The sequence below is a fragment of the Poeciliopsis prolifica genome, unplaced genomic scaffold (genome assembly GCF_027474105.1).
Source record: "Poeciliopsis prolifica strain line A6 unplaced genomic scaffold, Auburn_PproV2 SCAFFOLD004, whole genome shotgun sequence".
In the NCBI taxonomy this organism is placed as follows: domain Eukaryota; kingdom Metazoa; phylum Chordata; class Actinopteri; order Cyprinodontiformes; family Poeciliidae; genus Poeciliopsis; species Poeciliopsis prolifica.
This window is the reverse complement of record NW_026562379.1, coordinates 13,215,874-13,229,906: the sequence shown is the minus strand read 5'-3', so window position 1 is coordinate 13,229,906 and position 14,033 is coordinate 13,215,874. Positions and strand designations below refer to the sequence as shown.

The window sequence follows — 14,033 nt, the reverse complement described above, 5'->3', positions numbered from 1 at the left end:
TGAAACTGTGCTATGAACATTTAGTCAACTTTTGAGTCAAGTTTGGCAAACAACAGCTGTGTTCTCTCATCACTGATGCTGACAGGCCTAATTAGCTCAAATCCTGACTTAATGACTATGAGCCACTGCTGCTAGCTCGGCTATTGCATCAACGTTCGTTTTTAGAAGCAAGAATGAAACCTGGCCAACACACACTGCATCTAATTGACAGGACTGTGATGCTGAATGAATTTCCCACCCACATGCACAGCAAAGGCCAACAAGGAAATCAAGCCTGTGTAATGCACACAGTTTAGGTCTGAAAAGCCACTGGTTTTGTTGTACCTCATACATGTTTTATGCTTTTACAGTTATGCTGTAATTAGTTTTTAAACTGTCTAAAGGAACTGTATTTATTTTTGTACAAGAAAGGAGACTCAGTAAGTCATTTAAATACATATAAAAAAAAATAAAAAAGTGATTGCCCCACAAATTTAAGAAAAAAGGAAACGTCTTACTGCCATCTAGTGGCAAATAAGTTCTTTGATCTACTGGTTGAATTAATTTGTTATTCAGAGGTCAAGTACAAAATAATAGAGTTTCCTGAGATGGAGATCAGCTTCAGGCTTATTTTCTAAATGAAGATATTGCCAACTTATGAGTTAAAAGAAAGCTAATGCAAAGTTTCATAACTGGATATTATGCTGATGGCTGCATACAGATTCGGAATGAAAAATGTTTGGCAGTATAGTATGAAAGTTTGCTGTGACAGGAAAAACCCATAAGTGGCTGCGGTAAGATGTACCAAGTATCATGCAACAAAACCCCCTGGTTGACAGCAGAAACCACCCCACTGTCTGAAATCTCAGCTGCTGAACTTAGACTTGGCAACAAAGCAGCAGTGTGTGGAGGAATGAAAATGGCAGAAAAACTGCATCTGGAAGGGAAGCATAGATGCACTGAAAACTCATGGGTCGTTCGGCTGACAACAAAGACTTATGGCACAATTGGCAAGAATTCCAGGCACTGACAACCTACAAATTCACTATGCCCCGAGAAGAAGGGTTCTTCTCGGGCAGATAACATCAACATCTCACCTTTCATCTTCCCCACATTTTCTGGCAGTAAGGCTGTCTGTCTGGTTTTGAGAGTTTCTTTCTGTTTTTTCCTTTTTAATCAACCACAGCACTGGACCAGACAGCGTACTAAGGCATCACCTAAAAACTGTGCAGAGCAACTGAAAAATCTCTTCACTGACTTCCAGAATGCCCCCCTCTGTTATCACTCATGCAGTAATGATATGTTTTGAGCAATTTATTGTGATCAAAACATCCCTCTGCCATGAACCTGGACCCCCACAAAGAGTCTGTATCCCCAGGTATGCCAGGACACTGATAATTAGTGTTTGATACAACCCTGCTGCCTCCTTTTTCAGCTGCTGGAAGCAGAGTCCTAACAGCTGTGACTGTATCCGGGCCTTTTTAATACCCAGATGCCAGGTTGTCAGAACTGGCAACAATACAACTAAATCCTTCGCAGTGAACACCGGATCAGCCAGAGGGTGTGTACTCACTGCTTGCACACATTGCTAACATGTGATTGTTCTGACGTGTTCGCATTACCCACATCATAAAGTTGGCTGACCACACTACAATTATCATCAAAGAACATTTGTCATCTTGGAGTTGGAGTAGAGCAGCAGACAACTGTGTGTTGTTTAAAGCAACTTCATTGTGGAAAAAAAAAATATGATAAAAAATTGTATGAAAGAAATTTCTATAAACACCTGAGATCTAAGACTTACTAAATCATTTTATCTGTTTTTAAGCAGCAAAACAAAGTATAAATGATCAGAAGCCTGAGAAAAGTAGTGAAGGCAACACTAGTCATACCAGACTTCTTTCTCTGACAACCATTGCTGCAGAAAATAGAATATTTTAAAGTATTCCTCTCATTACTGTAGAAACATATGCTTTCTCCTGCCTTTAGGGAGAAAATAAAAGAGTGCGTTCACCCAAGGTCATCACTTCTGAAAAATATATTTTCTACCCACAACTTTTAAGACAAATCCACACACTTTTACTCATGCTGCAGTACAACTGCTCAACATGATTTAATTTTCATGCATTTTTCTTGTTCATAAGAAAACTGCATCCATCAAAACACATTTTATACCATGATCTATCCATACATGATAAATAATGCATTCCAATTTGTAAGCTATTTTGCTTAGCTCAAATACCATTGACTTTTTAAGGTCAACATGGGAAATTGTACCCATGAATTGGGGACAATAAGATCTAATTAAGAACTTTTAAAAATTTAAAAACTGCAGCATTTTGACAGAAATTCAACAGCGGCGGTTGTTTTACATTTTGTCAAATTCCAGATTATATTTCAGAAAAATATATAAATGGAGATCATTTTGGTAAGCAGTTCAGGTGTATCTTCATCAAAAACCCTCAAATGGCTTAAAAGCAAAAACCTGATTGCTCATGCTCTCCTAGAAATGATAGAATATTGATCTGACCCATAAAATAAAACCTCTCTGGATTTTAAACAAGTAGGTTACTTTTAAATGGTTGAATTATGGTAGTTCGCATCAAGCAGTAATAGTTTAAGTACTATGGAGACGTGATTGAAAACAAGGTGAGTACAATCAATGTGATGCAAAACAGTTGTTGGAGAATCTAGGCAGGACTTTAATGTCCGGTGTAACGTTATATTTACTTCTCTCTCATATCTGGTCACAGTCTGTTAATTACTTCGTTTACTTTATCATAACCCTCTTTAATCATTGATAGGTTTGCTTTGTATCACACCAATTGTACGAGCTCACTGGATTCCCTATTACAGAACCTACAGAACATAAAGGTTTATTGGTTACCTCAACCTGTGAGCCTACATTTATGTAAATGTGTCTGCCTCAAGACATCTAGGATCCACATGGATTCTCTCTACTTTAGGAAAAGGCTGTAGGCTTTTAAGCAAATGAAAACTCTACAATGAACTTCAAGGACATCCATCCACCAATCCATTTTCTGTACCTGGAAGGGTTTCCGATTCCAGGTGCTGGTGCTTATCTTTAGCAGTCAATGGGTAGCAGACATAGTTCAACCTTTACTAGTCACCTCAACAACACTGTCATCAGTTTGTGTTATTATTTTTTTTTATTTCTTTTGCTTGTTCTACCATTCTGACATGATGGTCATGGCAGACTGCTGCTCATACTGAGCCAGGCTCTCTTGATGGTTTCTTAATGGTAAAACTGGGTTGTCATGTTTCACTGTCTCCATACTATAAAAGGGATTGCTGCACAATCAGTGACTGCATGAAGTCTGTCATATCTACAGACCTGTGTGAAGTTTGCTATTTGTGTGACTCTCCGACCTTCTTCCAATTTCAAGGTGTAACTGACAGGTGTGTCCAAAAGTGAGCTCATCTGGAGCCAAGTGAAAAAAATAGTGATTTGATTACAAAATCAATCGGAACCATTACCAGACATTAACCAGTTACTTCACCAGAGTAGTTAACCTGGAAGAATCACATTTACCAAACTATCTGTTGTCTCTGACTGTTTCCTGGACCAGCCTCACTCCTATACAAACACGGCCTCCTAATGTAAAACCGTCACCAGAATAGCCACAGCAGTCTATACTGTAGTCTTGTTAATATTTAGGGGTAAGCAGGTGCTAGTTTTTCCAAACTCTCTTTCAAAAGCTCTGCCACTGAGGAAACAGGTAGAGGAATTCTCTGCCACAGACTATTACCCTTAACAATAAAATGTTTTAGTTCCATTCCCTGCCCAGTACTTGGCTGTCCATTCAGCAAATAAAAGCTGCTGAATTATTACATAATTTGTCCATTATGTTGGAAGAATTTAACCATGGCTCTCAGTTTTGCTAGTTGGAGGGCAACTGTCCATCTTCTGTTGTGCATCCAACTTATAATCGTAACATTTTATGCACTGCTACACATAATAATCAAAGACTAAAGTAATTTTGAGACTATTTTTATTCTGTCATTTTTAAAATCTTAAATGGGCAGCTTGTTTGCACTTTTGCTATTTAATAATGAACTGGAGCACACAGCAATGACTATTTCTCTGTACATACTTTGCCATACAGCTCTCCTTGTGTATGCATTATACATTTACACTTGTGAAGACGTTGTATTGTGCTTTGACTTTCTTTAAAGTTGACAACATGCAATGATTTACTTTGACAGAATGACTTTTAGGAGATCTGAGTTCAGGATTCAGGACATTATTATGACAATAAGTTGAAAATGCTCATGTGGGTCTTAGCACTTATTCTATTTGACCACAATCCTGTCTGAATCAATATTGTTTCTGCTATTATCTCTGTAGGGATATGAGTCGCATGAAAAAAAAAAAAATGGCATGTTTTTCTTATGCTCTGAGGCTGAATTGTTTTGGCTTCCTACCTTCAAAAAACGCAACATTTCAAAAGTGTTTTTGAGTTTGCTTTGGTAGATTTCTTAAAACTTATAGAAAAGGTTTCTCTAGCCAAAAATAAACATGCCATAAATAAACACTTCTACTCTCTTCTTAAATAATTGAATTATGAAAATAATAGTCATATCCATAAATATAGCATGCTCTTGTGTTGGGACTTAAATATCTTAGCAAATCTTTTTTTTTTTGTTTTGTTTTGTTGAGACTGCAGATACATAAATTAAACTTACATTCAATAAAGTAATTACAGAAACACTCAAAGTTATGTCGCATTTGCCAAAACAAAACAAATCAAAACCCTCAGTCAGTCGCAGGATAACATCCAGACAGACAGCAGGGGCGTTGGTGAATCCTCATTTATCTTCAGCAGCCTAAAGCGGATGTGTCACTTCGATCCACCCTGCGGCACTTGACGCTTCAATGCAACAGGAAAAACAACATATATGTAGATAGTAACTTGACCGCAGTGTTGGGTAGGAGCAGTGGACGTTAGATGGGACAGGCGGTTTGAAGGACCCTCCAACTTCCTTATCTGGAAACAGCTTTTCTAACGAGGGATTTATGTGAATCACACCCAGAAGGCGACAGGAAACCGGTAAAGTTGTTCTTTTCTTCCAGATTCACTTTGCCAATTCATTTAAAAAAATAAGCGCAAATTCATAGGATTTAGTCAGTCCGCAAGAAAACAAAACAAAGAATTGTTTTTAAAGAAAACTTTTAAGAATATATTTAACGTGAACTGTTGAATGTTTACAGGGGACTAATTTTAAACTGAAAGTCTTAAATGCGAAATTAAGGGCAGGTTTTCATGTCCCATATATCATTTATATGTGTGTCTATATACTTGAGCTTTAGTTGCAGAATTTGATTAATCGATTTATTACAGGTGTCCCTCTGCATATTGCTGAAACTTCCCACTCTGTTATCTTCCAGCAGTTTTGTGGTAAGACTTATAGGCAAGTCTTTAGCAAAATAAAGACAAATGACTGAAATGTTTCACAAGAGAAACGACAACTCCGCATACAATGACCGTCGCCCACTGCGCATTGTGCGGGCAGAGGCTGAGCTCTCTCCCATGGAGAAGGTCTACCTGGGGGCCGTAGAAAGAGGGGACTACGCGAGTGTAAAACAAGCGTTAGATGAGGCTGAGATCTACTTTAGGATCAATATCAACTGCATCGACCCGCTGGGACGCACGGCCCTGCTTATTGCCATCGAAAACGAGAACCTGGAGATCATAGAGCTCCTGCTCAGCTACAACATCCATGTGGGCGATGCCCTGCTGCACGCCATACGTAAGGAAGTAGTGGGGGCCGTGGAGCTGCTTCTCAATCACAAGAGGCCACGTGGAGAAAAACAGGTAACAGAAAGCAAATGTTGTCTCGATCAAACTCAAAAAGTTATTTTTCTTTATGAACTTTGTGGGGTTTTTTTAAACTAAGTTTGTTCAAGTAGCTCTAGTTGTGTCTCTTTTAGTATAAGACTCAGTTCACTCCCATTTCCTGGACATTATTCAAAAGTTAAGAAAAGCAAAAACCTTAAAAGATGATTTTTTTTCTTTTTTGATAGATTTAATCTTACTGCTAGCTGCTTTACTATTGGATCAATTTGGTTACAGATCTCAGTAATATTATCATTTTTATACTTCAAATGTAATAACATAAATTGAATCTCATCGATTTTTTGCAGATGCAGTGTATCACGTAACATTTTGTCATGTTGCAATCACAAATCTCAATGTTTTTTATTATTTTATTTGACAAACCATAAACTTTGTCATTTAGCTTCAAAAGACTAATTATTCAAAGCATTTTCCAAATAAAATATGATTGATGTTCAGACAAATTTTCTTAGAACAACTTAACCACAAGCCATTAGCTGTGGGCTTTCAGTCAGAAGGCATTAATTTGTTCCTTTTAGAGTGTTGTTTTCATCCTGTATGGAGTTTGAAATCAATGTTCTTCTAAAGCTATACAATACTTGTGTTATCTGCTTTGGTTTGTTTATTTTCAACTAATTTCTGCATTTCTCTCTTGGTTTCCTCGCTAAGATCCCCCCAATTCTGTTGGACAGACAGTTTTCAGACTTCACTCCAGACATTACTCCAATCATCCTTGCAGCTCAGACCAACAACTATGAGGTCATCAAATTGCTTCTGCAACGAGGTGTTTCCGTACCTCTGCCACATGCTGTGCGTTGCAACTGCATGGACTGCATGTCCAACACAGACGTGGACAGCCTTCGTCGCTCACGTTCTCGTCTTAACATCTACAAGGCTCTCGCCAGCCCGTCTCTCATTGCCCTCTCCAGTGAAGATCCATTCCTGACAGCTTTTCAGCTCAGCTGGGAGCTGAAGGAGCTCAGCACAGTGGAGAATGAATTCAAGTCAGAGTATGAAGAGTTATCCCATATGTGCAAACAATTTGCAAAAGACCTTCTGGATCAGACTCGAAGCTCCAAGGAGCTGGATATAATTCTCAACTACCGTGATGACATCGATCCTCTGATGGATGAGAACAACAATGACCTCGCCCGTTTGAAACTGGCAATCAAATACTCCCAGAAGGAGGTTCGTGTCTTTTGTTGATAACTATTTGAAATTCTACATCGGTGGTCAGAAGGAACAACATTGATGTATTTAGTGTCGTAACCTTTGTGTGCAAACTTGGAAGGGATACTATTTACAATTAAACCAGTACCATAAGAAACTAGATCTGGTCTGATTTGATCAGTGAAGGAAGAGTGAAGGACAAGAAAAGTGCCAAGATGGGCTGTAAATGGCCAGAGATGGGTGGAGACATCCTCTGGGACTGTAGAGCAACATGTAATTGCCAGTCTGCCTCTTAACAATGCATTACAGTAGGCCCTTTTAGTGAGTCCCACGATGATTAGATAATTGGGTGTAATGATGGAAAATACAACGACCATTTCCTTGAAATTCAAACTCATGACATTTTAATGAGGGAAGGACATTTTGTGGTCTTTAAAATCTGTTTTTGAGTTTTCATTCATGAATTTTTGGCTAAAGCTACAAGAAACAGTGAATGCATAGCACAATTGACGGAAAGAATAGATATCACAAAACAAATAGTCAAAAATACAAAATCAATGATCATAAAATAACAAGCAGTGAACATTCAGTTATGAATCTCCGATTATTCACTTTCTCAACTCACTAGGTTTTGTTCAGTGCAACGGGGAAAACAAGCTTTCTGATTGCACCATGAAAAACTTTAGCCCCAGTCAAACAATCACACATGTTGATTTGGTGGGATCAAGAGGCTCTGTCTTGTTTTCAAAGCATGTAGCTGGGATTTTGCAGGCAAATGGGAGGTTAATGTAATGAAAGTGATAAGCATAAAATATAAACTGGCTCTGAGATTACTTCTCAATTGCAAAATCTACCACTAGTTTCAACTCTGACTATTGAAGGTAGATTTTGGATTAGAAAATTACAATTACACTTTAAAATGCTTTAGAATGCTTTGTGCTGTTCAATAGAAAGCACTGTGTGAGGGAAAATAACTGGTAGAATGATATTCTCAGCTATTTTATTTCTGGACCTAATAATTTAATAATAAAGTAAAATAGAAAGTAGAGGGAGGATGTAAGATTTGGGCTATTCAAATCTATAAAATTTGAATATTCCTTTCTGTCTCCATATTAGCCACCGTCATGCTGTCTTTTCGTTCACTCAGGAGTAAAGTATGTGGGAGCTCTACTTTGCTTTAATGTTTTGTGGAATGGGAAAAATTAAACATTAATTCATGATGAAACATCCAGCAAATCTCCAGCACTCCTCTTTATATTTAATTTTTCTTTCATTTGTGTAATATTTATTGAAATTTCATAAAAACAGTTGAAAAATATCAGATTCACCCTCAATTTCATGCTTTGTTTCGTGAGGATGCTGGTTTCCTAATGGAACCATTGACTAACGTAATAGTTTTGGGGGTGACAGTTAAATTGAACTAAACAGACTGTCTAGGATCTATTTCACTATAACGTTGCTAAAATGAAATTAACATCTATGACAGTTTGCAAGTGTTTGTCAAATATTTATATAAAATCTCAGTAGACTGGAGGACAAGTGTAGGAAACAGACTTGAGATTCAAATTCATAACATGCAGTTTGTATTCAGTTAATTGATTGATTACTAAATTAGCTAATGATTATTTTCAATAATTTATTCATTACGATTAATAATTTCAACCATATTTTGCTGTTGTATTTCAACAAGAAAATAGATTTAAAAGATAAAAAGAGTTTTTTTAGGTTTTAGTCTTTTACCTTTTTTTCTATCTCTCTTTTCTTCAGTTTGTTGCTCAACCCAACTGTCAGCAGCTTCTTGCGTCTCGGTGGTATGATGAGTTCCCAGGCTGGAGGAGGCGTCACTGGGCAGTGAAACTCATCACCTGCGCTTTCATTGGCCTCCTCTTTCCACTGCTTTCTGTCTTCTACCTGTTACTTCCAAAGACTCGCTATGGCCAATTCATCCGTAAACCTTTTATCAAGTTTATCTGCCACACTTCTTCCTACTTGACCTTCCTCCTCCTGCTCTTCTTGGCCTCACAGCATATCGACTCTGGTGACCCAGAATGCCGGGCTGCCAACTTCCAGGGCCCAGCCCCCACCACTGTGGAATGGCTTATCCTGCCTTGGGTGATTGGTAACAATACATGCCACTCGTTGCTCATCATATGTATTTGTCGTTGAACATATTTAATCTTTAATAAGTAACATTATTGAAAATTGTAACTTTAGCTACTGTAACTCACAATAGCCAAAGTTGCTACACATCTTTACGCGTATATACATGTCAAGATGTGAATCAAAAAAGTATAGCAAATAAATGGCAATAAATTGCTTTTTTTATTATTTGTTGTCCCAGGTGACCATATCTAGTGACCAATAATGTGATGACGCCAGTTTACCTCTGCTTCTTGTTATATCCCAGGTTTCGTTTGGGCTGAGATCAAACAAATGTGGGAAAGTGGTATAAGGGACTACATGGATGATTGGTGGAACATAATGGACTTCATAATGAACTCCTTATATCTTGCAACTATTTCTCTAAAAATTGTTGCATATACAAAGGTAATTTGCAGATATTTTTTGATTTTACGTCGACCATACAGAGATAATACAAACTGATAGCTAATGAAATGTTTTTTTGTTTTGTTTTTTTTAACAGTACAGAGGATACAGACCGAGAGACAGCTGGGAAATGTTGCACCCCACGTTGATAGCAGAGGCCTTGTTTGCCATTGCTAACATCTTCAGCACCTTACGTCTGATCAGTCTTTTCACTGCCAACTCACATTTGGGTCCTTTACAGATTTCACTTGGCCGAATGCTTCTGGACATCCTCAAATTTCTGTTCATCTACTGTCTCGTGCTTTTGGCTTTTGCAAATGGCCTTAACCAGCTCTATTATTACTATGCAACAGAGGGTGAAAAGAACTGCTACGGTATTCGATGTCAAACCCAAAATAATGCCTTTTCAACGTAAGTCAAGTCATTATTTACCTCTGATATTTCTAACAATCAGAAATATTTTTCAACATACCTGTTAGAGTATTTTTTAAACACATCACTGTTTGTTCACTTCTCAGGTTGTTTGAAACACTCCAATCATTATTCTGGTCTGTGTTTGGCTTGATTTCTCTCTACGTGACCAATGTGAAAGCGAACCATACAATTACGAAATTTGTTGGCTCAACTATGTTCGGCACCTATAATATAATCTCCTTGGTGGTGCTTCTGAACATGCTGATTGCAATGATGAACAATTCCTACCAGCACATTGCTGTAAGTCCTATAGATAAACCATCTGTTTTTTAAATAGGCTCAACATTAGCTTATCATTTGAAGTTGTAATTATTTTCTTGTTTTTTCCAGGATCATGCAGACATAGAATGGAAATTTGCACGGACAAAATTATGGATGAGCTATTTTGAAGAGGGCGGGACTTTACCATCTCCGTTCAATATAATACCGAGTCCAAAATCTGTGTTTTATCTACTTAAGTGGATAAAAACAAATATGTTCAAGAAACCAGGCAAAGCATCAGTGAAATCATTTGAGATATTAGGGGTAAGGAATTGCAAGATGTTTACTCTGATGAGTTTTCAGTGCCTCAAATCTTTGCTCCAAAAGAGCTTGGCATAAATTTAATAAGCTAATACCTATTTAAACGTGAATCATAAGAACTTCTTTTTTTGAAAGAGCATGTAAAGAACATGTATCAGTAGTAGACAGGGATAATATGCTGCTTTTGCTTATCCTTTAATCACAGGCGCGGGCAGCAGAAAATGTCAAATTAAACCATGAATATCAGGTTTGTTCTCAAACAAGTGCCATAGTATTTCATTTTAGTTTTGATCTCACTTAGATGAATAAGAGTATGAATTTATCTAAAATCTAGTTTACATTTTAGCGGGTACTGAAGAACCTTGTGAAGCGATATGTTGCTGCAATGATCAGAGATGCCAAAACCGAGGAAGGGTTGACAGAGGAAAACTTTAAGGTATGTATGATTGTAATATAAACTTTAATTTTCTGAAAGTGTTTAAAGCTGTTTGTATTGCTGTACATGTAACTACATGAAGAGAACATTTATATCAAGTTTATACTGAACCATTTGATCTCAAATGGTTCAGTAATTGTCTTTATTTTTCTAAGTTTCCATCTCAAAGAAAATTCAAAGTACATTGTAATTCTGAGCAGTGTCTAGTATGAACCATGTCATTCTGATTTTCAGGGAGGACTCCACTATAAACTGCATTTACATTATTTGCTATCTTCATCCTTAAATACTGGCAAACTGTTTGACTCATTTTTTCACAGAAAAAATAACACCATGAATTACTATGGTCTTGAACTGCGGTATAACTTTTACTGCTCTTTGTCTATTTATTTTTACTTTAATCAATAGGAGCTTAAGCAAGATATCTCCAGCTTCCGCTATGAAGTTTTGGGAATGATGAAGAGTAAACCTCACAGCGGCGGAACAAGTCCAGTTGCAAGCACAACGTTGGCTTATCCTGGAAATTCCTTCAAATATTGTCGTAAACCTGCTGCCAGTGAACGTCAAAAAGAGTCACAGACATTGGAGGTAAAGTCTCCCACTATGCCTCAAAGTAAAGCTGCCACCATAGCCAACTCTCCGGGCTCGAATGATCAACACAATTGTTCTGTTATTGTGTGGAGTGCAGAAAAGACTGAGATTGAAATATCAAAAGAGCAGTCAAAGGGCGAGTGCTCTCCAAAACGGGAGCAAACGTCCTTTTTGAAACGTAATGAAAAAAATCCCTACTTTGTGGCATCTGGTGGGCAAAACCAAAATAAAGCTCTGAGTGGTAAAGCAGATGCGGAAATTTCACAGAATATGAACACAGAAACTCAGGAAATAGGGCTTTCTTGTACTGTCCTGACTAAGGAAGTGACAAATGGTCCAAAAAAAAAAATGCAAAACTGAGTCTGGAAGAACGTAAATAAGGACCACACAATAAAATCATTGTTTACTTAATCTTATTTTAAAAAATAGCTTGAGATAGACAATAGCTATACTACCATACTGTGCTTATACATTAATACGTTCAATCAGTTGTAAAAGACCCAGTAAGATATCTTCTTTACGAATGATGTGACTGTTCACTTGCTGCTCAGGAAAGCGAGTTTTCAGCAGGTATGTTATTTAGCTCTTACTTTGAACATCTGTTTGGCTGTTACAAAAAAAGACTGTCCCTACCTACACATAGTCATACACTTGAAAATTTATATTTTTGATTTCATGTAATTGTGCAAGAAAATATGAATCTAATTTAATTTAGAAAATTAAGACTAATTATATATTCCCCCATCTTACTGTTTAATCTAATGTATTGTTTAATTTAGTCATTACCTGACTATCACAGAGCCTTGAAACTAGAGGCTTCACATTTATCGCCCCAAAGATGGTGAAGCTGTGAAATGGGACAATCTTAAGAGTGATTTTGAAGAAGAGAAGAGAAGTGTGCAAATTTTGAGACTGGTTTCAGGATCTGCTTTCTAAAAATCTGTGTTTTATATATTGTGGGCTAATGAGCTTTGACAACTTTTACTATTTATGAAATGTTATAAATACTAATAAAATAATGCAAAATGTTATGGTCTTCTAAGTTGCCTTTATTTGAAAATGTGGGGTGTTAAAAACATCAGAGGACAGTTTGTTGTAAAACAGTTGTACATATTTTAAATTTTAACATAGCTGAATGTTTGTCACTTAACTTATTCAAGCTGGTGCTTACTGAGAGTTGATGTGTTATCATTATTCACAACTCATATTAGTATATTCATGGTATCCAACTATTATGGCCTAAATGAAGAAGAAGTCAGGATTTAAAACTTATTCTGGTGTATAATTTGACCTGTCTTAATTAGGAGCTTTTGTGTTATATGAAGGTCACCAGGCATGAAGCATCCTCTGTGCTCGACATGAAGATATGTCTTAATAATGACTGTTTACAATGGCTAATAATGAAACAATGCCACTTTTACATTTTAACATCATACAAATTCATCATACAAAAGGCACACGCGAGTGTGTGTGAATTTTTATTTTATTTTATTTTTTTAGAAACACGGTTGAGAATGCCAAAAGCAGTCCCCATAAAACTAATCAAAATCACTGGTCTTACCAACATTGTAAAAGACAACAAGGTGCTGATTGAAGAGCACCTTATTGTCTTTTAAGCAGTGCTGAAACTAGGTTCATGTCTTTGGTACAACAGCAACATTTGAGTGGGATGTTTGAAATTAGAACGCTATGTAAACCATTTTTGTATGCTACATTGTTATCTGACATAGTTTTGACTTACTGGATTGCAAGTTGCCATCTGCTACTTTAATGCCTCATAAAGTTCAATATATGCTGTTGATTATGTGCAACCAGGCGCTACCAGACATCAATTTCTCAACCCAGCTTCACACATCATCAAAGTTAATGTTAAATTTGTTTCCCATCTTGTTTGTTCCCCATTAGGATATGTTCTTCCGTGGGGTACTACCTTTGACATTGCCTGATTTGAAGATTAAAATAATTAAAACAAATTGTTTTTTTTATTTGTTTTTTTGGCTTTAGATTTGATTTTTTTAAAGCTGAATTCTGTGGTTTCTTAGCAATCGGAAAAAAGCATTGGATTGTATTTAAGTTATCTCTAGGTGTGGGAAATAACAATTAAATGAGTGTACACTCTGTTTATTTCGCATGCCTTGTTAATACTAAGTGGAAGCGCTTCAGCTTTCCACAACTTCTGATTTTTTTGGTGAGTTCCAGAAACAGCAGGAGTAAAGTGAATGAAGTTTTATGACTAAGAAATCAGATTCTTGTGTTCTGAGCTGTGTGACATGTTCTAAAATTTTGTGGGATGTAGCCACAGATAGCTGCACTGTGGTCATAAAGGTATGGTCATGGTCAGCAGCAATGCTCTCCAAGTTGTGGCATTTAAGTGATTCCTAATCACTTAAATTGAGCATTGCACCACACCATGTTGAAAAAACAACAAAGCCTTTTAACTATTTTGTTCAGAAACA

General features: G+C 36.9%; 1 protein-coding gene across 2 annotated transcripts; it reads left to right on the top strand.

Annotated features, from left to right (window-relative positions):
• The first annotated feature begins 4,837 nt into the window (after positions 1 to 4,837).
• On the top strand, positions 4,838 to 11,960 carry trpc4b (transient receptor potential cation channel, subfamily C, member 4b). 2 transcript variants are annotated; one of them, XM_055028204.1, is made up of 11 exons: positions 4,838 to 5,051; positions 5,393 to 5,816; positions 6,507 to 7,025; positions 8,775 to 9,126; positions 9,415 to 9,554; positions 9,652 to 9,965; positions 10,073 to 10,268; positions 10,359 to 10,553; positions 10,756 to 10,797; positions 10,897 to 10,986; positions 11,395 to 11,960. In XM_055028204.1, the coding sequence occupies exons 2-11, from the start codon at positions 5,439 to 5,441 to the stop codon at positions 11,935 to 11,937; spliced, it is 2,769 nt and encodes a 922-aa protein (XP_054884179.1). In that variant the 5' UTR covers positions 4,838 to 5,051; positions 5,393 to 5,438; the 3' UTR covers positions 11,938 to 11,960. The 2 variants fall into 2 exon arrangements, with proteins under 2 accessions (XP_054884179.1, XP_054884178.1); XM_055028203.1 differs by having other exon boundaries at positions 5,390 to 5,816.
• The last annotated feature ends 2,073 nt before the right edge of the window (positions 11,961 to 14,033 follow it).

Excerpts from the sequence above, each read along its gene's own strand:
- trpc4b (XM_055028204.1), top strand. The coding sequence starts at position 5,439 with ATGACTGAAATGTTTCACAAGAGAAACGACAACTCCGCATACAATGAC. Across the intron at positions 5,817-6,506 it reads GGCCACGTGGAGAAAAACAG|ATCCCCCCAATTCTGTTGGA; the intron begins GTAACAGAAAGC and ends TTCCTCGCTAAG. Across the intron at positions 10,269-10,358 it reads ATTCCTACCAGCACATTGCT|GATCATGCAGACATAGAATG; the intron begins GTAAGTCCTATA and ends TGTTTTTTCCAG.